Source organism: Panthera tigris, chromosome C1 (assembly GCF_018350195.1).
Source record: "Panthera tigris isolate Pti1 chromosome C1, P.tigris_Pti1_mat1.1, whole genome shotgun sequence".
NCBI classification, from domain to species: domain Eukaryota; kingdom Metazoa; phylum Chordata; class Mammalia; order Carnivora; family Felidae; genus Panthera; species Panthera tigris.
In genome coordinates, this window is record NC_056667.1 from 69,996,344 (window position 1) to 70,021,149 (window position 24,806).

At 36.3% G+C, this 24,806-nt stretch overlaps 1 protein-coding gene across 2 annotated transcripts in view; it reads right to left on the bottom strand.

The window, feature by feature from the left end:
- The window catches only part of TTLL7 (tubulin tyrosine ligase like 7), a 142,008-nt gene that overhangs the window by 16,605 nt on the left and 100,597 nt on the right, over positions 1-24,806 (bottom strand). Inside the window, exon 19 of one of the 2 annotated variants that reach the window (XM_042997676.1) lies at positions 11,558-11,718. In XM_042997676.1, coding sequence (XP_042853610.1) covers positions 11,558-11,718 — 161 coding nt within the window. Of the gene's footprint in view, positions 1-11,557; positions 11,719-17,818; positions 18,233-24,806 lie in introns of those variants that run through there. The other variant, XM_042997677.1, reaches the window with a different exon arrangement.

Consider the following 24,806-nt stretch of genomic DNA (forward strand, 5'->3'; position numbering starts at 1 on the left):
TTTTTCCTATAAAGCTTCTCTTAACTAGCAGACCAAAATACACCTAGGATCTAGCTTCCTTTATTTGATATTTAAAAATTTTTAAACTTTTATTCCATTCTATTATTATTGTTGTTGTTGTTTTCTTCCTCCAAAATGACAAGATGGAGAAAGTCACCTCAAAAGAAAGAACAGAAGGAAATGATGGCCAGGGATTTAATCAATGCAGATATAAGTAAGATGTCTGAACTAGAATTTAAAACAATGATTATAAGGATACTAGCTGGGCTTGAAAAAAGCACTGAAGACACCATAGAATCTCTTTCTGCAGAGACAAAAGAAGTAAATTCTAGTCAGGCTGAAATTAAAAATGTTATCACTGAGATGCCAACCCAGTGGAAGACATAAAAACGAGGATGGATAAGGCAGAGGAGCAAATAAGCGATACAGAAGATAAAAATTATGGAAAATAATGAAGCTGAAAAGAAGAGGGAAACAAAGGCCAGGGATCACAAAGGCAGACTTAGGAAACTCAGCAATTTATTAAAACATAATAACATTTGTATCATAGGAGTCCCAGAAGATGAAGAGAAAGAAAAAGGGAAAGAAGGTTTATTTGAGCAAATTATAGCTGAAAACTTCCCTAATCTGGGAAAGGACACAGACATCAAAATCCAAGAAGCACAGGGAACTCCCATTAAATTGAAAAAAAGTTAGCCATCACCAAGATATATAGTCAAATTCACAAAATAAATAGACAAGGAAAGAATCCTGAAAGCAGCAAGGGAAAAAAAGTCCTTAACCTATAAGTCCTTAACCTGAAAACAGATCGGGTTAACAGCAGATCTGTCCATAGAAACCTGGCAGGCCAGAAAGGAGTGGCAAGATATATCCAATGTGCTGAATGGAAAAAATATACACTCAAGAATACACTATCCAGCAAGGCTGTCGTCCAAAACAGAAGGAGAGATAAAGAGTTTTCTAGACAAAAACTAAAGGAGTTTGTGACCATTAAACCAGCCCTACAAGAAATTTTAAGAGGGACTCTGAGGGGGAGTGAGGGGAAGACCAAAAGCACAGAGATTAGAAAGGACCAGAGAGCATCACCAGGTAACACAATGGCACTCAATTCATATCTTTCAATTAACACTCTGAATATAAATGAACTAAATGCTCTAATCCAAACACATAAGGTATCAGAATGGATAAAAAATGAGATCCACCTATATGCTGCATACAAAAGCATTTTAGAGCTAAAGACACATGCAGATTAAAAGTGAGGGGATGAAGAACCATCTATCATGCTCCTGGATGTCCAAAGAAAGGCAAAATAGCCATACTTAATCAGACAAGCTCGATTTTAAAACAAAGACTATAATAAGAAATGAAGAAGGGCATTATATCATAATGGCCCTATCCATCAAGGAGATCTGACAATTGTAAATATTTATGCCCCCGACTTGGAAGAACCAAATATATAAATCAGTTAATGATGAAAATAAGGAAAGTCACTGATAACAATACCATAATTATAAGAGACTTTAATACCCCACTTACAACAATGGACATATCACCTCACCAAAGCAGAAAATCGACAAGGAAACAATGGTTTTGAATGACACAATGGACCAGATGGACTTACCAGATACATTCAGAACATTTCATCCTAAAGCAGCAGAATACACATTCTTCTCCAGTGCACATGAAACACTGTCCAGAATAGATCACATAGTGGGTCACAAATCAGCCCTCAACAGATACAAAAAGATGGAGATCATACCATGCATATTTTCAGATCACAATGCTATGAAACTTGAAATCAACCACAAGAAAAAATTTGGAAAGCCCTCAAATACATGGAAGTTAACATTCTATAAAGAATGAATGGGTTAACCAGGAAATTAAAGAAGAAATATAAAAATACAAATGAAAATGAAAATATGGCAGTCCAAATCTTTTGGGATACAGCAAAGACAGTCTTAAGAGAAGAGTACACTGTAATTCAGGCCTATCTAAGAAGCAAGAAAGGTCCCAAATACACAACCTAACCTTACACCTAAAGGAGCTAGAAAAAGAACAGCAAATAAAGCCTAAAGCCAGCAGAAGAAGGGAAATTTAATAAATATTAGAGCAGAAATAAATGCTATAGAAACAAACAAACAAAAACAGTAGAACAAATCAATGAAACTAAAAGCTAGTTTTTTTAAAGAGTAAACAAAATTGATAAACCCCTAGTCAGACTTATCAAAAACTAAAGAAAGAGGAACCAAATAGATAAAATCATGAATGCAAGAGGAACCAATGCCACAGAAATACAAACAATTGTAAGAGAATATTATGAAAAATTATATGTAAACAAACTGGGCAATCTGGAAGAAATGGACACATTCTTAGAAACACACTACCAAAACTGAAACGGAAAATTTGAACAGGTCCATAACTGGCAAAGAATTTGAATGAGTAAATCAACAAGAGGGGTGCCTGGGTGGCTCAAGTCAGTTGAGCGTCCGACTTTGGCTCAGGTCATGACCTCGCACTCCATGAGTTCAGGCCCCGCATCGGGCTCTGTGCTGACAACTCAGAGCCTGGAGCCTGCTTTGAATTCTGGGTCTCCCTCTCTCTCTACCCCTCCCCCACTCATGCGCTCTCTCTCTCTCTCTCTCTCTCTCTCTTTCTCTATCAAAAATAAATAAACATTAAAAAAAAATTTTTTTTTAAATCTCCCAACGAGAGTCCTGGGCCAGATGGCTTCCCAGGGGAATTCTACCAGACATTTAATGAAGAGTAAATACATGTTCTTCTCAAACTTTTCCAAAAAATAGAAATGGAAAGAAATCTTCCAAACTCATTCTACAAAGCTAGCATTATCTTGAATGCAAAATCAGACAAAGACCCCACTAAAAAGGGGAATTACTGGCCAATATCCCTGAAGAACATGGATGCAAAAATTCCCAACAAAATATTAGCAAATCAAATTCAATAGTACATTAAAAGAATTATTCACCATGATCAAGGGGGATTTATTCATGGGCTGTATGGCTGGTTCAATATTCACAAATCAATCAATGTGATATACCACATTAATAAAAGAAATGATAAGAACCACACGATCCTGTCAATAGATGCAGAAAAAGCATTTGACAAAATACAGCATCCATTCTTGATAAAAACCCTCAATAAATTAGGGATAGATGGAACATAATTCAACATCATAAAGGCCATATACAAAAGAACCACCGCTAATATCATTGTCAACGGGGAAAAACTGAGAGTCTTTCTCCTATGGTCAGGAACAAGTATGTCCACTCTCATCATTACTATTTAACACAGTACTGGCATCACACAACAAAAAGAAATAAAAGCATCCAAATAAGCAAGGAAGAAGTCAAACTTTCACTATTTGCAGACAACGTGATACTCTATGCAGAAAACCTGAAAGTTCAACTGCAAAAAAAAGTGCTAGAACAAAAACAAGAATTCACTAAAGTTGCAGGATATAAAATCAACGTGAATAAATCTGTTACATTTTTATACACCAATCACAAAGCAGCAGAAAAAGAAATCAAGGAATTGATCCCATTTGTAATTGCACCAAAAACAATAGATACCTAGGAATATATCTAACTAAAGAGATAAAAGATCTATACTCTGAAAACCACAGAACACACATAAAAGAAATTGAAGAAGCATTCTTCAAAAAAATGGAAAAGCATTCCATAGTCATGGATTGGAAGAACAAATATTGTTAAAATGTCTATACTACCCAAAGCAATCTACCCATTAAAAAAAAAAAAATTTTTTTTTTAGTGTTTATTTATCATTGGGAGACAGAGAGAGACAGAGCATGAGCATGAAAGGGGCAGAGAGAGGGGGAGACACAGAATCCAAAGCAGGCTCCAGGCTCTGAGCTGTCAGCACAGAGCCCGACATGGAGCTCGAACCCATAAACCCCGAGATCATAACCTGAGCCTAAGTCAGATGCTTAACCGACTGAGCCACCCAGGCACCCATCAATCTATCCATTTAATGCAATCCCTATCAGAATACCACCAGCATTTTTCACTGAGTTGGAACAGTCCTAAAATTTGTATGGAACCAGAAAAGACCCCAAATAACCAAATGTTTAAAAACAACCAAAAAACAAAAAACAAAAAACTTGAGGCATCACAATTCCGAATTTCAAGCTATATTACAAAGCTGCAGTCATCAAGACAATATGGTACTGGTACAAAAACAGACACGTAGATCAATGGAACAGAACAGAAACTATATGGTCAACTAATCTTTGACAAAGTTGGACAGAATATCCAATGGAAAAAAAGACAGTCTTTTCAACAAATGGTGTCGGGAAAACTGGACAACATGCAGAAGAATGAAACTGTACCACTTTCTCACACCATACACAAAAATAAATTCAAAATGGAAGAAAGACCTAAATGTGAGGCAGGAAACCATCAAAGTCCTAGAGGAGAAAACAGGCAACAACCTCTTTGACCTCGGCTGCAGCAACTTCTTACTAGACAGGTTGCTGAAGGCAAGGGAAACAACAGCAAACACGAACTACTTGAGTCTTCATCAAGGTAAAAAGCTTTTGCACAGTGAAAGAAACAATCAACAAAATTAAAAGACAGCCCAAAGATTGGGGGAAGATATTTGCAAACAAAATATCTGATAAAGGGTTAGTATCCAAAATCTATAAAGAACTTATCAAACTCAACACCCAAAAAACAAATAACCCAGTTAAGAAATGGGCAGAAGACATGAATAGACACTTTCTCAAAGAAGACATCCAGATGACTAACAGACACATGAAAAGATACTCAAGATCACTCATCATCAGGGAAACACAAATCAAAACCACGACGATATACCACCTCACATCTGTTAGAATGGCTAAAATTAACAACACAAGAAACTACAGGTGTGGGAAAGGATGCAGAGAAATCCTTTTGCAGTGCTGGTGGGAATGCAAACTTGTGCAGCCACTCTGGAGAGTAGTATGGAGATTCTTCAAGAAACTAAAAATAGAACTACCCTAGGATCCAGCAATTGCACTATTAGGTACTTTCCCAGAGGATACAAAAATACATATTTAAAGGGGTACATGCACTCCAATGTTGATAGCAGCATTATCAACAACAGCCAAATGTCCGTCAATTGATGAACTGAGGAATGGATAAAGAAGATGTGATATATATATACATACATATATGTATATGGAATATTACATATACATACATATATATAATGGAATATTACTCAGATATCAAAATGAAAGAAATCTTGCTATTGGCAATGACATGGATAGAGCTAGAATGTATTATGCTAAGTGAAATAAGTCAATCAGAGAAAGACAAATTTCATTCATATGTGGAATTTAAGAGACAAAACAGATGAACATATGAGAAGGGGAGGTGGGGAAGGGAAGAGAGGGAAACAAACCACAAGAGATTTTTAATGACAGAGAACAAACTATGCGTTGATGGGGGGAGGTGGGTGGGGCATGGGCCAGAAAGGTGATGGGTACGAAGGAGAGCACTTGTGATGAGCACTGGGTGTTGTATGTAAGTGGTGAATCACTGAATTCTACTCCTGAAACCAATATTGCACTGTATGCTAACTAAAATTTATTTTTTTTAAAAAGGGGGAAAAAATAAAAGATGAAAAAATAGAAAAAAATAATGATCTCACAAAAGAATTTAAAATTTGCTGTGATTTCATTTGTGGTCTCTGTGCTAGGAACATGTAAATTAATCCTTTGACTATGACCACTCCTTTCAAAACCCTTTCAGATGTAATTATATATCCATGATATTTCTAGAGCACAGTTTCTCTATTCTAGAAGTAATGTTATCTCAATGAATACTGCCTGACTGAAATCTCAAACATAGTGTTCTTCCTCCTTTCATGCACTCAACTTATACCAAAGCAGGTAGTAGCACACACTTTCTTGGTAAACTTAATGTGTGTGTGTGTGTGTGTGTGTGTGTGTGTGTGTGTGTGTGTCTATGCACACGCAGGTACACAAATATATATAAATATACTTACGATTCTAAATTTACCATGATGATCCCAATCAGGAAACACCTCATCACCCACCCCCACCACCACAGAGAGAGAGACACAGAGAGAGAGAGAAAGAGATTTATTTCCTTAGTGTAAATGAAACTCTTTTTAAGTCTCAAGGGGAAAGTTTTATTTGAGACTTGGTAATGGTTCAGGTCTCGTTTTACATAAACCAACTCGCTTAACCCTCAGAGAAAGAAAACAGTAGATTTTCAGAAAGAAAAAAATATTAAGGAAAATATTTTTCTGAAGAAATTTACTTCCCAGTGGGAAATTCAAAGACTCCATTTTCAATTTTCTGTGGATATTTGATATCTTTGGAATTTTTAAAAATGCTTTAAAAACTCAGAAAGGCATTTTTTTAGTAGAAAGGCTACTGTTTATTTTTTCGGGAGAAATGTGGTCCTAAAAAGATAGCATGTCATCAGTGAATGACAGGTTTTCTTAAAAGGAATGAGATTCAAATGAATAGACTGAAAGGAATAAATTTTCTTCCATATCCTGAGATGTTCAGGACTAAATATAATACTGTTTATTATTTTAAGAAAGTTATTGCATTCAAGAAGCAGTAATGTGCTAGCTAAATTAACTTTTAAAATAAGTTTTAATTTATTACTAAATATAAGAAAAACTAGATATAACACATACATGTTTGTATATACCCATATATACCTGTGTGTGTGTGTGTGTGCGTGCAATTGACTTAACCTAATTTGATCAAGAAAAATATTGGAGAATACCAATTAATTAGGGAATGTGTTTATAATTAATATGTCTTAATTTCAAAGTCCTACATGTTTAGGCCCAGATAAATAAAAATTTCATATAAATACAAATACATTCAGGAAAACATCCTGTGTTACGACTGTCTGCTTAGGACTTTTCTCTCCACTGAAATTCTGAGTATTGCTACATCCTCTTCTCTTAATTTGGGTATATTTTTATTTTGATCCTTTGGAGCCATTTGATTAGATCCACTATCAAGTTACACACATCATGGCAATTTTTCTTTTCCTGATTTGGAGTATAGAGAGGTAAGAAAAGAACAAATAAAATGGAAGCAAGGTAAAAAGAGCTTTTTCTATAACACTCGAATTTGATGGAACAGTCTGAATATTATATAAGTTATAATATCACCAGCTCTGGCTTCTCAATCTCTCATTCTTCCTTAAATATTTAAAATAAATATGTGGATCAAAGTCTTTTACCAATTTTTGTTGTGTATGTTCACCACCACAGGCCAAAGACCACGTTCTACTCTATTAATTCATATTTAAGTGTCAGCGCACCAGTGTTCATAAAGAAAAAAAGAAAATGGATAGGAATTGCTTCATTTGGTACTAGGCTAACTTTCTCTGCACAAAGGAAACCTATCTTTCAAACTGAGTATGTTAGAACTATGTCTCCCACCTCCTATCCACTACACCTGGCATATAGAGGCATATAGAAATAAGAAGGTGAAAGGATGTAAAAATAACTTATAATACCAGTTCCTTTTTAAAGAACCCAAGGTCTTATCTGCCTTTTTTCTGTATCTAACTTCCGAAAAACAGAAGAGCCAAAATCCATAAATTCAAAAAGAAAAATTAACTGGTTAAAAATTTGTTTGGTATTCCCTAATGCTCAGAGATACATAACAGGAAACAACTTTAAACAACCATTTTTAGTGATATAACAATAAGATACAGAATACTGAATACTTCTGGCAATAAAGGGGAGGTATTAATGAAATCCAGAGACTTGAAAAGCCTCTCATTATCCAGCAATCCAATATTTTTCACCAACTTTCTCATCAAAATATTTAATAAAGTAGTTATCTAAAAAGTAAAACTGATTCATCTTTTTTCTCCTTCTCTAATAGAAGTCGGAATGGATGACTGAGTGGACCAAAGTTAAGTAGCAGAAAGGAGAAAGGAAAATAAAAACAAAACAAAACAAAAACTGGCCTATATCAACGGAATAAACAGCAACAATTGAGCTGAAAAGTACTAACAACAACACATCCAATTGAAAGTGATATGAGAACAGGAAGATTCATGTCATTTTTAGTCTATATGTTATGCATATATTTTTAAGTAGGCATATAATTCAGCCTGAAAGTAGACTGCTTAGAATACTCCTTATCATTTCTTCTTGCCTGAAGATTCTAAGAGAAAAAGCTTTTCCATGAAAAACTTCCACTAGAAAATGCCTTTGGCTAACAGGTCCAAACAGATTCTCTTTCTTTGGGGTATACAGATCATAGTTTTGAGTGGAGAAAAGGCTTTTCCAAACAATACATTTCTTCTCCCATACCTCCCCCTGCCTCCTCTTTTTTGTTTTACCTGGAAAACTATTCTTCCTCTTCCTACAAGTCTCAGCTGAAATGTTACATCCTTTAGTTACCTTTCATGAGCTCTCAGACCTGAGTTTGAGTCCACAGCACCAAGACTTCCTCTATCCCAGCAAAACATGGCAGATAATTTTATTCATGAAAATTCTAAGAGCTATTCCCCTACAGAGAACACATTCAGAATGTGGGGCATCATGTGATAACAAGAGAAGGTTCCATGTAACAAGGGTCACTGAGCATGGGCTTTAGCAGCCTGGAAAAGTAAGAAAGAGGGATAAGGGTGTTTTCTATTTGGTGCATCAGTAAAACTTCTGGGCCAACTCTAGGGAAACCTGCCACAAAGGTTCCTACGATATTCTTTGATGTGTCTGGATGTGGACAGGGAGTGGTTTATTTATTTTGTTTTGTTATTGGGGTGTTGATGGGCAGAGGAAAGAATCAAGGTGGCCCAGACTTATTTGAATTATATTTTTCCAAGATTTTACACCTAACTGTGAATGACAGTTGTGCTTTTATTAAAATCATCCTCTTAGAACTGAGTTTAGAGTAGATTTTTGCCTTGACTATTGGGCTGTTAGGCCAAACGTTAAAGGAGTATGCATTGACTAAACATGACTCAAAGGATTACTAACACTACTCTGGGTCTAACCTGTGAATCAAACACAATGCTGTGTGACTTCATGAAATTGAGGAAGCCTAAGAAACCCATTCGTAAGGCTGCAAAATAAATCCCAGTGTTAAACTCACCTCTACAAACCGCCAAAATTTTAAAGAAATGGATGGAGTATGGAGGTCAAATTGGGCTCAAAGCTACTCCTGCTCTATTTGCCCAGATGTGGTGGGGCTGGGGATCTGACTAAGGCTATGGGACTTGCAATCAAGCAAGTCTGGCAACCACTGGGAATGCTGCTTTGAAGGGAATCAGTGAAACACACAGCTAAGAGCTTGGGCTCTTGTCTCAGACAACCTGGGTTTAAATCCATGCTCACCTAGTTACTATAAGAACCTGGATAAACTACATGCTCTCTCTATGCGTTAATTTCCTCATCTATACAATGAGAATAACAATAATAATTTACTCAAAACACTAAAGTGGCAACTATAAGACTATTTAATATGTAAAACAGCGTCAGGCTTTTAGTAAGTCTTCAATAAATGTTGTTAACTCTCATCATCAATACCAATAATAATAGATACCACCAGAGAAATTTAAGGGGAGTATTGTGCAAAACACAAGAGAAAAAGATTCTGAATCAGTTAATATTTTACCAAACTAGTTCAGGGAAGAAGAGCCCTAGAGGCAAAGAAGAACCACTTGATGGGCATCTTTAGGGTCTGGAGTCGGAGATTATCTCATGAACTCAAAGCTACCAGCACTAGTTTCAGTAGCAGACTGTCTGACTTTTTCCCTGGTGAAAAATAGCTGGGATTCATATGTAGCATTCCAACCAATGGATCAACAAACAGAGAAAAAAAAACAAAAAAACATTCCAACTGTGAGTCTAGATTGAGAGAACTTCTACAAAGAGGCAACAACTAACAGGCCATAGAGCATAGTTCAAATATTCCACTTAACTCTCTGAGGAAATAATTTACAGCCAAGATTACTCTCAGGTTTTACCCAAACCCAGAGCACCTTAGAAAGTCTTCCTGTTGTGAATGGCTACTGAGGAGATTTTAGTGAGAGTAAGTCTGCAAATGATATGAATGAATCAGTACTAGATGACCAGAATATTTAAATGGAGGACATTCAGACATCATTTCAGACTACAATAGGCTGTTATGATTTTACCAAAAAGGAAGTACAGGCTGGGTCTTTCCACTGAATTTAAATAATGCAAAGGGAATTTGGAGGGATAGGGTTGTGGAAAGCAGCCCGGTCAGACACTCAAGGACACCAAAGCTCCGATGAAGAAAAGAAAACATTTTAAAGATATTTGAAAATAACGAGCTTGTTTTTCTGGCACAAGCTTTAAGTAGAAGAGTAATGAGAAAGAGGACTAGAGAAATAAGAAAGAATTAGCATGTTAGAGAGTGTTGTGTCTCTAGATAAAAACTCTAGACTTTAATGATAAATGAGGGAACTCACTACAGATTTTAGGAAATGACCCCTGACAGTAGGATGGATATGGAAAACAAAAAACTGGAGGCAAAAATGTCTAGAAATCTACTAATCTTACCTAGCCTTTCTATAAATGGCTAGAATACTTTATGTCTCTTTTATAATCATTACTTTTTTATATCTCTTCTTTTGTCTACTAGAGGCAACAAAGCTTATTGGTTAAGACCATAAATTCTTGGGCCAGGTTCCTTGAAGCCAAATCCCAGTTGCACTAGGTCCTTAGCACCTATCTGTGCCTCAGTTTCCTTGTCTATAAAATGGTGATAAATCATAAAACCTGTTATGAGGATTAAATCACTCATTATACATAAAGTGTTTAGAACAATGCCTGGCATACAGTAAGTAGTATAGCTTTAGCTATTATCATTTTTAAGAGTCTTGCGGGGATCCGTGGGGAATTCAACTCTCCAAAAGTATCTCCAAATATCTCCAACTCTCCAATATCTCCAAAAGTATTCAACACGGTAATAAGTACTTAACAATAGCTAAGAACAATGAAAAAGAAAGTAGCCCCATGGGAATGTGACAGAAAAACTAACAGGATTTAGTAAACAATTGAAGATGCAGAAGCTCCTAAAATATCAAACCTGCATAACAAAGGGATTAAGGGAAGGCCAGAAAGGTAGCCCTTTCTAATTGAAAAAGAGGTAGGGAATGTTTGGTTTTAAATTATCTTAAAGCTAAAGAAACAATGAATCACAATAGCTTTGGCAGGACTGAAATTTTGGAGAGGGACGGTAGCCATATTTTGGAAGTCTGTTGTATGAAGGAAAGAGCAGAAGAACATTAAGAATATTGATTCGTAGTTGAGATTTTTCATTAAGACTACTTTCTCTCCATTGAATTCAATTTAGTTAGGTGTTATGTTCATATTCATTATCTCATCTAAATCAGTTCAACTGCTATAAACTACAGCTGAGTACAAAAAAATTATATGCAGTAAAAAATATCCATATTTTAAGAGATTATTATGGAAATTCAACCATTTTATTAGCCTTCCTCTAACCAAATAATAAAATGTTAAAAGTAACAATAATAAAAGATAATTTAGAACTTACCCTGAATCACAGAAACAGTTCCACAGTCCTTGACCATGACTCCAGAGTAAGCGATTAAAAACCCTATTGAAAATCCGATATAAATTTACTTCCTCGACATCAGGTACCTTCCAGATGCGTGGAAGAATTGTACGGATACTTGTTTTTACTATGTCCAAAACCTAGTGGAAAAACCAAAGTTATTTCAAAATCTAAGTGTGTAAGTGTGTGTCTAAAATTCTAAGATGAATATATGTAATTCAAGCATAAATACACACACACACACACACACACACACTAATTCATTAAACAACAGCACAGAGTAAAAATCCCATGCATTTATGTAAGTTTGGTGTATGCCACAGGTGGCAAATCAGACCACTGGAGTAAGAAGAGATTAAATTTGAAGTTAAAATTTAAGTTAAATGCAAATTAAATCAATAAATGGAGATTGAAAAATAGTAAGCTTTACTTAAAAAATAAAGCTGAATCCTCATTCACTCGATTTAAAAAATCAGCTCTAGAGGGATTAGAGTCTTAAGTTTAAAAAATAAACCATTAAGAAAGAATTAAATCATGTCATCTGTAGCAACATGGCTAGAACTGGAAGGTATTATACCGAGTGAAATAAGTCAGTCAGAGAAGGACAGATATCATATGTTTTCACTCATTTGTGGATCTTGAGAAACTTAACAGAAGACCATGGGGGAAGGGAAGGGGAAAATATAGTTACAAACAGAGAGGGAGGGAGGCAAACCATAATAAACTCTTAAATACAGAGAACAACCTGAGGGTGGAAGGGGGTAGGAGAGAGGGGGAAAATGGGTGATGGGCATTGAGGAGGGCACTTTTTGGGATGAGCACTAGGTGTTGTATGTAAGCGATGAACCAGGGAATCTATCCCAAAAAACAAGAGCATACTTTACACACTGTATGTTAGCCAATTTGACAATAAATTATATTAAAAATAAAATAAAATAAAATAAATTTAAAAAATAAAAATAAAATAAAAATAAACCACTAAATATCTTAGTGAAAAGCATTGGTGAATATCTTTTAGTCCTTAGGTTAAAAAAAGATTACTTTAACTCACAAAAAAGTGTGGGTCATAAAAGAATAATAGATTGATTATATTAAAATTAAGAACTTCTGGCCATCAAAAAATACATTCAAGAAAATAAAGGATCAAGTTACAAACTGGGAAAATAGATTTAAAATATATACCTCCAACAAAAGATTAATATCAGAAATACATAATGAATGCCTAACAAATTGTTAACATAAACACCACCAACTTAGAAAAAAATGCACAAAAATACATGGACTGGAATTTCACAAAAGAGGGAATAAATTTGCCCAATAAACATAAGAAACAAAAATTAAAACCGTAAGATATCTCTTCATGTCCATTTAACTGACAAAAATTCAAAGTCTGACAATACCAAGTGCTGGAGAGACAGGGACGTGCAGGGTGTCTTAGACACTTTTGGTGGGAGTAGCAATTGGTGCTGTCACTCAAAAATGGCTTGGCATTATCTCCTAAAGTTAAAAATTCATATGCCCTATAACCCAGCAACGTTGGTCCTAAGAGAAATCCTCTCAGAGGTTAAAAACAAGAGGCATGTACAAGAATGTTCTAACAGCTGTTCACAATTGCAAACAGCTGGGAACATCCTAATTGTCCTTCAATGGGAGACTGAACAAATAAACTGATACCCTCATTCCAGTGAACTATTATACAATAATCAAAATGAATGAAATACAACAACACGCAAAACACAAACATCCTAGTAATATAATAGTACATTTTTAAAAATGCAAACCTGAGTTATAATATACAGTATGAAATCCCTTTAATAGAAGTAAAAACAACTAAATATTAAAAATACTTATGGGGAATAAAGATAGACAAATAAGAATTTATAAAGAAAGAAAGTAAAGAACTAATAAATCCTGAATTCAAGAAAATGGCTCCCTGAGATATGGGGAGGATGTCCAGGGGAATGGAGTAGAGTCATGTGATTGAATAACAGGTCACTGCCAGGAACGTAAGTTTTGTTTTAGATGTGGGGGTCACAAACGGGACAGTGACCTTACAAACACTAAATAAAAGCAGGTCATATACAGACCATTAATGAGAGAGTATCATGAAATAAGAACTATGATTAATCTAATTCTGGACAACTGAAATCCTAGAGGTTCTAAAAAAATTTGTAAACCCAAAAATTGACTTTGCCCAGTTCACATCTATTTAATAATTATACAATGAAGTATTTCCAATGAAAAGCCTTAAAAAAAAATAGGAAGCACCAACAAATACAGTTATTCAAACACTTATTCAAGACTTTTACTTTGTATTTTATTTATCTAATTGAAGGAACTGCCTGGAAGTATGTGAGTGAGTGGTGAGAAGAGAAAGAAGCTTGCAAACATCAAGGCTGAAGGAAGACAGATTTCCCTCAATTGGCACAAATGTAGAGAGAACTGGAGGCAGATAGAGGAAGAATTTAATTTGCCTGTCTTTAAAACAACCATATTTAAAGAAGTGATACTAGTTCTCTCTGAGAAGGCAAATGTGGAATAAATATCTGTTTAAAATCAATTTAGTAAAAAGCTTTCAAAACACTTTATTTAGAGAAGAAGGTCGACTCCAACTTCTCACGATGAATTGTGTGAGCCTCATGCCTTCCCTTCCTGTTCACCATGAAGTGGAAACAGTATTTGCAACTCCCACTGCAGGTTAAGGGTATGTCAGATGAAGGGGCAGCGAATAAGGAGAGAGAATGCAATCTGTAATAAAGTCGCCTGGGGAAAAAATTGTCCTGGAAAAGCTCGTTATTACAGATAACAAATGCTTAATAATTAAGAAGTATTTAAAAAAAATTTTAATATGAATTATTCACAATAATACTGATATGTGTATTGATTAATACCTTTTATTTTTTACAATTTTCATTTAAGCTATTAGTTTAACTCATATGTATATTTTTTAATGTTATTTATTTTTGAGAGAGCAAGCAGGGGAGGAGCAGAAAGAGGGAGACAGAGAATCTGAAGTGGACTCCACACTGACAGCAGAGAGACCGTTGTGAGCTCAAACTCACGAACACGAGATCACGACCGGAGCTAAAGTTGGACACTTAACCAACTGAGCCACCCAAGCACCCCAAACTCTATATTTTTTTAATGTAGAAAGCAGTACTCATGACTGATGTGATGGAAGAATCCACACTAGCAGTAAATGATAAATTTCAGTAAATTTTCCTTTCTACTTTCTATGTATTAGTGAGTAATAACAGGCCAAAAGTCATAACACAGGACAAATTTAAAAAGTAGCCATGCTAACATTAATTTCATATTCTATTAATAAATAGCTATTCAACTTTAAAGCATTTGAGATTATAAGTTATTTGTTTATTTCTTTTTGAATACATTTTATGGTAAAATGCACACAACACATAAGAACCAAAGAGAAGAGCCTGCTTGCTCTATACTAAGCACTATACTAGGTGCATTATTTAGTGGAGACCCTCTTGGCCACTGCTCTGTACATGTTTTAGTCTTAGTTTAGAGGGAATTTTAAAACCATGATCATCTAATATCCTAGCCCACACATGACTGAAGGCAACTTCAGAAAGCAGCTAGGGAATTAGGAGTGGTGAATGCTTGTGCTCTACTCCTAATGTTTCCTCCAAAATGGAGAGATGAATACATTTGCTAGGCCTCTTGCACCACATCAAGTATCTCTGCCTGAATGATTTCCCAGAATCATGAGACTAGCATGATCTAGGCAACCCAGGAACTTGCTCCTTCTTTTCCTGAGCAGCCCACTGGGAACATACATTCTACTTTGCTTCTCTTTGCCCTATTTTTATTTCATTTTATTTTATTTTATTTTATTTTATTTTATTTTATTTTATTTTATTTTATTTTATTTTATCTTATCTCATTTTATCTTATTTTATTTTAATGTTTATTTACTTATTTTGGGAGAGAGATAAAGGGCGAGTGGGGGAGGGACAGAGAGAGAGAGAGAAACAGAGAATCCCAAACAGGCTCTACGATGTCAGTGCAGAGCCTGATGCAGGGCTCAAACCCACGACCTGTGGGATCATGACCTGAGCTAAAATCAAGAATCGACTGAGCCACCCAGGTGCCCCTGCCCTCAATTTTAAAGGAGGCAAGCTCTCTGCTCCTGGAGAAAGGAGGGGGTTAGAGAGACCTGTAATTTGGAGGGCACGAGGGCATGTAAACCAAGGGGACAAGTACCTGAATCCCTTCATCTTCCCTCTGAGCCTTCATATGCACTCTTTCCTCAGCTTGGAACAGTCTTCCTTATCTATTCACCTGGTGAACCTACTCAGGGACAACTTTACCTGCCATTAAACTATGATCCCTTAATCCCCGGTTCCTCCTTTATTAATAACTACCTTGCTTTATTTTAATTTCCTGTTTCATTAATACAGACTGTTAATCCATATAAAGGGAGGCATTATGCCCATCTTGGTAAAAAACATATCATGTCCTCAAGGCTGAAGATAGGTCTAGCACTCAATAGGTGTTTATCTTAGTGAAACTGTTCCTTGCATCAAAGTGAAACCTAAGCAGACACGGTAAAAATCAGAGCTCACACTTTTTGAGAGCTTCCTATAGACCTCACTGTGAACCAGGGACTGTTCTAAACACTTTTACATAAAACAATTCACTTAATCCTCAGAACAAAAACATAAAGTAGGTACAAATTGATCCACAATCCTTTTCCAAAAAATCACGAGGCTGGATTCCATAATCATAAACATTTCTATTTCCACAGGAAAAATATGAATATTCAAACCAAGACATGAGACAAAAATAACACATACCTTCCTGTCAAGTCATTGTCATCAAATGAATTCAAGTAGGTTAGGTTTTGCTGCCTAACGGTTATGAAAATTTTTCATTTATTTTTTTGTTTATTTATTTTGAGAGGGGGTGCCAGTGGGGAAGGGGCACAGAGAGGGAGAAAGAGAATCCCAAGTGGGTTCCTCTCAGTGTGGAGCCGGATGCGGGGTTCAGTCTCAACGATTGCAAGACCATGACCTGAGCCAGTATCAAAAGTTGGAGCCTAACTGACTGAGCCACCCAGGCACCCTGGACATTTTTTCGTTCTGAGAACACTTCTGGATCTCATTTTATGGATGAGAAAACTCTGGCATGGAGCAGGTAAATAACTTCGCCAAGATTACACAGCTAGTAAATGGACAGTTCTGTAGCCAGAACTTCTGGGGAAGCACTACCCAACACTGCCTCACAACTAATTTGATCTGCCCAGGTGTGAACAGCAAACTCTACAAGAGAATCAAATTGTTACTTCTTAGATTCAGATTTGCCTCTAATCAAGTGATACTTGGGAAAATGGGTTGGGTTACTGTACATAAAGAAGGCTGCCCAGGCACGCCCTCTATCAGGGTCATGGTGAAGGGTCTAGTCTGCTTAAGAGGCTCACAGATGGCAAGACAGTGACTGCACCTTTAGCAAAACATCCACTGAATAATCTTAGGAAGGCAGAGGGCAGACAGGCAAGAAATCAGACTGGAAAGAAGTAAATTAGTGCCAGTTCTATCTGCAATGCTATTTTGGATATCTGGGTACTTTGGTGTTAGAACAAAATGGTAGATGAATGATTTGTGAAACACGAAAACAAATGGTCAGCAAGTTGCCCTTTGTGTTTATCTGTGGACTCAAGTGAGGCTAAGTTATAGAATATAGGTATGCATTTCCTGACATTGTGACTTTTAAAAGCATCCCGATCTAACATTAAGCTCTCCAAGGGAAAAAATAAATAGGAGATTCAGTCAATGAAAACATTAATAAAATGAAAAGATTTGTCTTTTCCATATGAAATATAGCACATTGAAGGCATAGAGCACACAAATTCATATTTTGCAAGAACATACAGATGTTGAGTGACAAACTGCTCCATATGGCTGAACAGTTGGTTCTAAATTAAAATAATGGCATGAGGTGAGGGAGGTTTAGAAATAACATTAAAATCACTACATGCTGTACTAATGATGCATGCAGCAGCCATGGCTATGGGGGAAAGGCACTTTTGCTGATGCAACACGAACAGCTCTGTGCAGCATCTATGTCGGCTCAAATGAAAAAGAGATGGGAAATAATAACATCAAAATACACAAAGAAGCAGCTACAGTAGGTATTAAAAAGAAATTGCCATGTAGAGAAGGAATACTTGATAAACAAGGATCTCAGAACCCCCAAATAAATGCAAATATGGTCTAACCTTAATATCACTACTTATTTCTCTTCATCCTCCAATCTTAGGTTTAGGCCTAGGTATCACGTCAGAGAATAAGCTTCTCAGCAGATCTGGCATTCTTCACAGCCCGCCAGCACTGCAGTATTTTCATACTTCTCATATATTCCTTACAAATTATAGAAAGCAGCTGCATTCTTGGCAGAAAGCTGTATTATGCAAGTGTGGAGTTACCACAACATGATATTAAATAAGATTAGCTGTTTCCATTTTCACCTGGTGAGGATTCTGTTCAGTATTTAATTCCCTCATTCTTGACCTTTAACGCTTACATCCAATAAGGAAAATTTGAAATAAGGCACGTGAAAGAGTTTGTGTATGAGGATTCTAATCTTACAGTTTTATAACATTTTAATGAGCAACCAGCAAATGCTTTGATCCTGGAACAGAAAAAGTGAGATACACATTTCAACAACGGTCTATAAATAGAATTAAGAGCTTTAAATTATGCATTCCACACCGAATATAGTGCTTGGGACATGATAGTCCCTCAATTAATATTGTTGAATGCATGTTAGAATGAGCAAGTAACTAAATGAATGAATGAACAACCCTCAAAATCCCCAGTAGTGCCTAGCACAGTAATCGTACAAAATGGCAACCAATAAATGTTTGTCAAACTAAATTGCATGACATGCAGCCTTTGTGGCAGCCATGAAGACGTGCCATTTGGGTCAAGTTGCTTCCAAGAGTGAGTTAGCCTCCCCATTCAGGATCCACTGCATCATTTGAGCTTATGCTCTCCTCTGACTGTCCCCAACCAAATGGTTGGGCATGGCTGGGACACCTGAGAGGCGTCATTTCTGCCTAGCAGGCAATGCTTGTTCTGCCTCCCCACCAGCGCTACAAGGCTTTCTGAGAACTTCACTAGTCTCAGGTTCTTCCTCCCAACCCTCTTGCCTTCCATTCACAGCTGTCAGACCTATACTGCAGTCTGAAGGCCCGTTCTATCTACTTGAACTCTCTTACCCTTTTATCTTTCTTGTGAGTTTTCTCTTATAAATCTCTTTCACTTCTAAATCTGTCTTATGTCTGCTCCCCAGGAGACTGAAAGGACACAGCCTTCCAATGATCACTATCATCCCAGCCCAAAGAAGCACAGAGCTGATTAATCCACATCTAGATGTAAATTAGTTAAGTGCACGACCTTATGAATAAGTAATGTTTTATAATATCTAAGTCTACGTTCAACAGCTGACCCACATTCTAGGTTTCTTTTTGTTTTCTGGGATGCAGTTTTTGGCTTTAAAAAGCAATAGCACAGGTTTCAAACAGATGGCCAAATAAATGGTTAATATATTACAACCCAACAGACAATTTTTTTATACCTCATTTCCACATACTCTACATAAAATAATTCTACATCTGAAGAACTGAACTCTTAGTAGTCTCGCTGTATCTGCAGTTCCACCTTCCACAGTTTCAGTTACCCGAGGCCAACCACTGTCCGGAAGCAAATGGATACTCCTTCGGACGTAGTCTCAGAAGGTCAATGGTAGCCTAACGTTGCGTCACAATAACTACGGCATTCACCTCACTTTATCTCATCATGTTGGCATTTTATCATCTCACGTCATCACAAGAAGAAGGGTGAGTACAGTATAATATGATATTTTGAGAGAGAGAGAAACCATATTTATACAACTTTTATTATAACATATTGTTATAATTATTCTATTTCATTATTAGTTATTGCTGTTAATCCCCTACTGTGCCTAGTTTATAAATTCAACTTTACCAGTGGTATGTATATATGTATGAGAAACAACAGAATATCTACAGGATGCAGTACTATCCCCATTTTCAGGCATCCACTAGGGGACTCGGAATCCCCCGCGAATAAGGGGGAAGCACTGTTAAATAAAACACATTGGAGAAACAGCCTGGTATGATGATCCTTAGTAGGAAAACAAAATCAGCCTGCATTTTATACCTCCTAAGGCAGAACACCCTCTCATATGATGTCTCATTTCTTTACAAAAACCCTCCAAATCTTAAGGTTAAAAATCTCAGAAATTCTGAAAAGTTACCTGCCCCAAGTAAAGGACAGAGGCAGTATTTAACTGAAATCCACATGACTACAAGTCCAGTACCTCTTTCCACTATCTAATATTGCCCCTTATCAACATATAAAGCTTAATTTTTTTTCAATGTACTTTTCAACTCATTATTATACTAGCTCTCTTGTTGCAAGAAAAAAATATTTCAGTCATTCTCTTATCTCACTTTACCTCTTGATTTCATTTGAAACAAAACAAGATTGGGAAGAGGTAGCGAAAAAGTATGTATATATTATAATATATACATATACATATATACAACTAGAGCAGACAAACATACTTAAGTTTGTCCCAATGATTATTTTATAATATATCTCTATACTTATCCTATCTGGGCTAAATTTTAAGTACTTCACTTCATTCATTCTAATGCTATTGATTAAATGAACAAAACATAAAAACAACAACAAAAAAATCCCAATTAAAAACTCTGTGTTTATGTCTCTTAGAGCTCAAGACCTCCACCGTTGGCTGGCCTTATGATTTGCATTCATGGTATGTGTATTTGTTATGCTTATTTTGTGGGCATGGGTGAAAGAACACATACATTTGGCAGGGTAAATTTTACAAAAAGGAGAAATTTACAAAAATTTGTTTCCTTATTATCCCAATAATTCCTCATGGGTGACAGCTCCTCAGTGGCCCTGGCAGTGAGGGGGAGAGTGTCATCACATGACAAATGCTGCTGAGAGCTGCCTTCTGTTTCTTTTCCCAGGAGCACTTCACCTTTCATGATGTATCTGAGAAATTAGAGTTTGTTTTGGAAAAACAGTGTCTTAAAAAAAAGGGTTGAGGGAAGAGAAAGAAACGCAGTGATCATGACGTTACCACGAAAAATTGTTGCAAACAAGTTGTAGATGTGTAAATTCTGGCCTTTTCCTTTCCATCATAGCCTAGGCCTACTATTCCTGAGCCATCTTTCAGGGCTTCCTTGAAAGCAGGCAACGTGGCAGGATAAACTTGCTCTAGCTAAGATCAGCCCTTTCTGTTCTCTGAGAGTCAATATTCAGCTACAGATTCTTCTGCCAAAAACACAAGTATTAAATTACCTTCTGCAGAACTTCCTTAACTGCTTGGGTAGTGTAAACTATGGGACTGTAACACGTTGTGCATTGAAGATGCGACGTCTTACTACTTTTTACAAGCATAGAGGACACAGAGTACTTTCGGTTTATGCCGGAATGGAAGAAGCCACCAAAGGGCTCAAAGAAAGGATACCTAGGTATGTAAGTTGTATTAAAAAATTCTGCCCCCTCACACTGGCGCTTCCACTCCTGTAACATGACAGTGTGTGACAAGCATGGACATGTGGCTACACATCTGGGAAATGAAGGAAAGGGCTACACAAACACAACTCACTCCAAATATTCTTAGAGGACATCAGTACAGGAGAAGTAGATGTACTACTTGCAAGTAAATTTACAAGAAATTGTTTAATTTTACTCAAAATTTATAAACTCAATTTATAAATTGAACATAACAATCCTAAAACGTGAAATAGTTTTCTTCCAGTTCACAAAAGTCATTACTATTCACACACATCCTCTGATCATCCTCTACAATGTTTATCAGACCTTCTCAAATCACACGTGAAAAAACAGAATGGCGTCCTCGTTTGTAGCTGCTGTTCAAATAAACACACATCGGGGAGCCTGGGTGGCTCAGTCGGTTGAGCGTCCGACTTCGGCTCAGGTCATGATCTCGCGGTCCGCGGGTTCAAGCCCCGCGTCGGGCTCTGTGCTGACAGCTCAGAGCCTGGAGCCTGTTTCGGATTCTGTGTCCCCCTCTCTCTCTGACCCTCCCCCATTCATGCTCTGTCTCTCTCTGTCTCAAAAATAAATAAATGTTAAAAAATTTTTCAAATAAACACACATCACTAGTGAAGAAAGGAGGAGGCAGAGAGAAGTGAGCTTGCCATTGATAGAGTTCATAAAAGAACCTAGAATTGAATCAACTTAATAAGTGGTTACAGAAAGCTTCCTACAGGTAACTACAAAGTAAGACAAGCACCTGGCTTTTAGAGAAGTGGGGAAAAATTAATAGAAAAATCTCTCAAGGCAGATCATAAATACAACTGAGTACAAAGTGCCATGAAGATTTAGAATAGGGAAACATAACACGTGATTGTAGGGGAATCCAGACAGGCTTCACAGGAATGCCTGTGTCTCCCTGTCATTCTGCCACTTTTGAAAAGATTATTTTAACTTGAAAAAAGTATAGAAATCTACAAAAAAGGTAAGAATGACAGCAAATGTCACCTCTTTCCTTCCTGTGGCTCAATAAGTCTACCCTCTAGAAATATATCCTCTCAACAATTTGGTACCTAGTTTTTAAAAATTTTTTATGCTAGATATATATATTTAAAATAGTATATACACATAAGTCACTTAAAATGGGACAACACATATTATTGTACGACATGACACGTTTGTTTAATTTACTATCCTGATATCCTTTTGGATGGCATATAGAAAGGAACAAGTTGACAGAGGTGCTCCTTCTTTGAGATGCCCAAGGCGATCATGACCTTACTGGACACTCTTGCAAACCCTTTAATGGAATTTCTCAGCAGGAAGATAACTGAGAAAGTTCTTATCTAAGAACATATTAGAAGGCTGCCCCTGATCTGTCTAGATCCACCCTGTCAACTACAGTAGCCACTAGACACATTTGGCTATTTAAATTTAAATTTAAATTAAAAGTTCAGTTCCTCAGTCACAATAGCCACATTCTAAGTGCTCACTCAATGGCCATACGTGTCTGTGACCACTCCTTTGGACGTCACAAATATAGCATATATTACCATCTTTGCAGAAAGTTCTATGGGACAACATTCATAGTAAATCAATCTTTTTATTTCAGCTGACTGGAGAACAGAAGTTAGTCACAAAGACTACATGGGTGACTAATGGAGAAGAAAAATGAAGGCCACTCACATTTGGAAGGCTCCCTCCGTACGCAGGTGAACCACACATAGTTGGCACTTATCACTCTGAAGCCAGAATGCCTCTGGACGTGTGAAAAGGGATGCCTGATAGCGGATGGACTCATGGCCTTTGGGTGACACCTTATTGATTGTATCCTTTCACTCATGATTAGCTACCACTGGCTGATTTTGCTAATGTATATTTGTTTCATATGTTACTAGCCATAATCTGATGCTATCTCTCAGGTTAAGATCTATGATTCCAGAATAGTATTCAATTTAATGAAACTGAATAGTGTGGATGCACTATATTTAACCATAAATTTATTGATAAGATATTTAGGCTACTTCAAATGTTTTGCTTTCACACATACCACTGCAATGAATGCTCACACATGTAAATCTTTCATACACACAGACAATTATTTTGTTGGATAGAATGCTGTAAGTGGTTTTGCTGCATCAAGGTTATGAAAATTTGTAATTTTAATAGAGACTGCAAATCACCTGTCTATGGAGTTGTATCAATGTATCCTCCCTCTAATGATATAGCAAAGGCCCTTTATCCATACTATTTCCATCACTGGATATTATCTGTCTGATTAATTTTTGCTAATATGATGGCTTTTACTTGCTTTTCCTTCATCATTAGTGAGGCCAAGGATCTATTTACATGTTAATTGGCTATTTGAAGATCCATAAATTGTCTTTTCATGGTCTTTTTATGTACTTTGCCATTTTATTTATTAATATTTATAGGATAGTTTGTCTTTTGATGGTTGATTTGTAGAAAGTTTTGGTTTATTGGTATTACTTTGTGTTTTATGTGTTACAAATGTCTGTCTTCCTCCACACCCCTCCTCCCATGCCCCTCACAGCTTCTGCCCTTTAATTTGGTTTAAATTTTCATGTAATCAAATCTGTCAGTATTTTCCTTAAGATTTCTGGGTCTAAAGTCTTTCTTAAGAAGTGGTTCCCCCATTCTAAGGTTATAAACATATTCTTTTCCTTAAAACTTTTAATATTTTCCTTTTCTTACATATAAAGTGCAGTCTATCTGCAATTTATTTTTGCATATGGTGAGAGATAAGACTCTGACTTAATTTTCTTACAAAGAGGTAGCCAATTGCTTCAGTATCATTTTGGGGGGAAAATGATCATTTCTTCAAGTCTTTAAAATGTCACATTTATCATGTATTGTAAGTATATTGTATAAACACTTTATAAGTATTTATAAATAAGTATTTATTTATAGGTATCTTATAAATACTTTAATCTGCTTCTGGCCTATTTCATTTTAATTATCAACTTACCTACAGTTTTCCATCTTCTAGATTACAAAAAGTACATGGACTGTATACCTCTTCTGCTCAAAATTTTCAGTGGCTTTCCCTTACTTGGAATAAAATCCAAAGTCTTTAGACAGCCCATGAAGTTGTGATCTGACCCTTGCCCATATACCCAACTTTAGCGTTCACCACCCCTCACTCACTCTTCACCAACACAAGCCAATGATCCTATAAATAAGGGAATAAAATGGTCCTTCTATGCTTCAGGGACACCTCAAGCTAACATCCACCTCAGGCCCTCTGTATCTGCTCTTCCCTCTGCCTGATTGATACATTGTAACTGCAGTTATCTGCATAGTAGCATTTCCTTAAGGTCTCTGCTCCCATGTTACCTTCTTTCTTTTTTTCACTCTGATTTATTTTTCTTCAGGTACTTACCCAGTAGAATTGCCCTTCATTCTATTATATATTGTTTATTATCAAACACCTGAACTAAAATATAAGCTCTATGAGACCACAGGGCTTGTTTTAAATTCACTTCTTTTATCCTCAGAACCTAGAACAGTGCCCGAAACACAGTAGGTGTGCAACAAATATTTGTGGAAGAAATGAGTAAACAAATGAAGATGTATATAGCTTGATTATGGATATGGATGAATGATCTTAATACATAATCCCA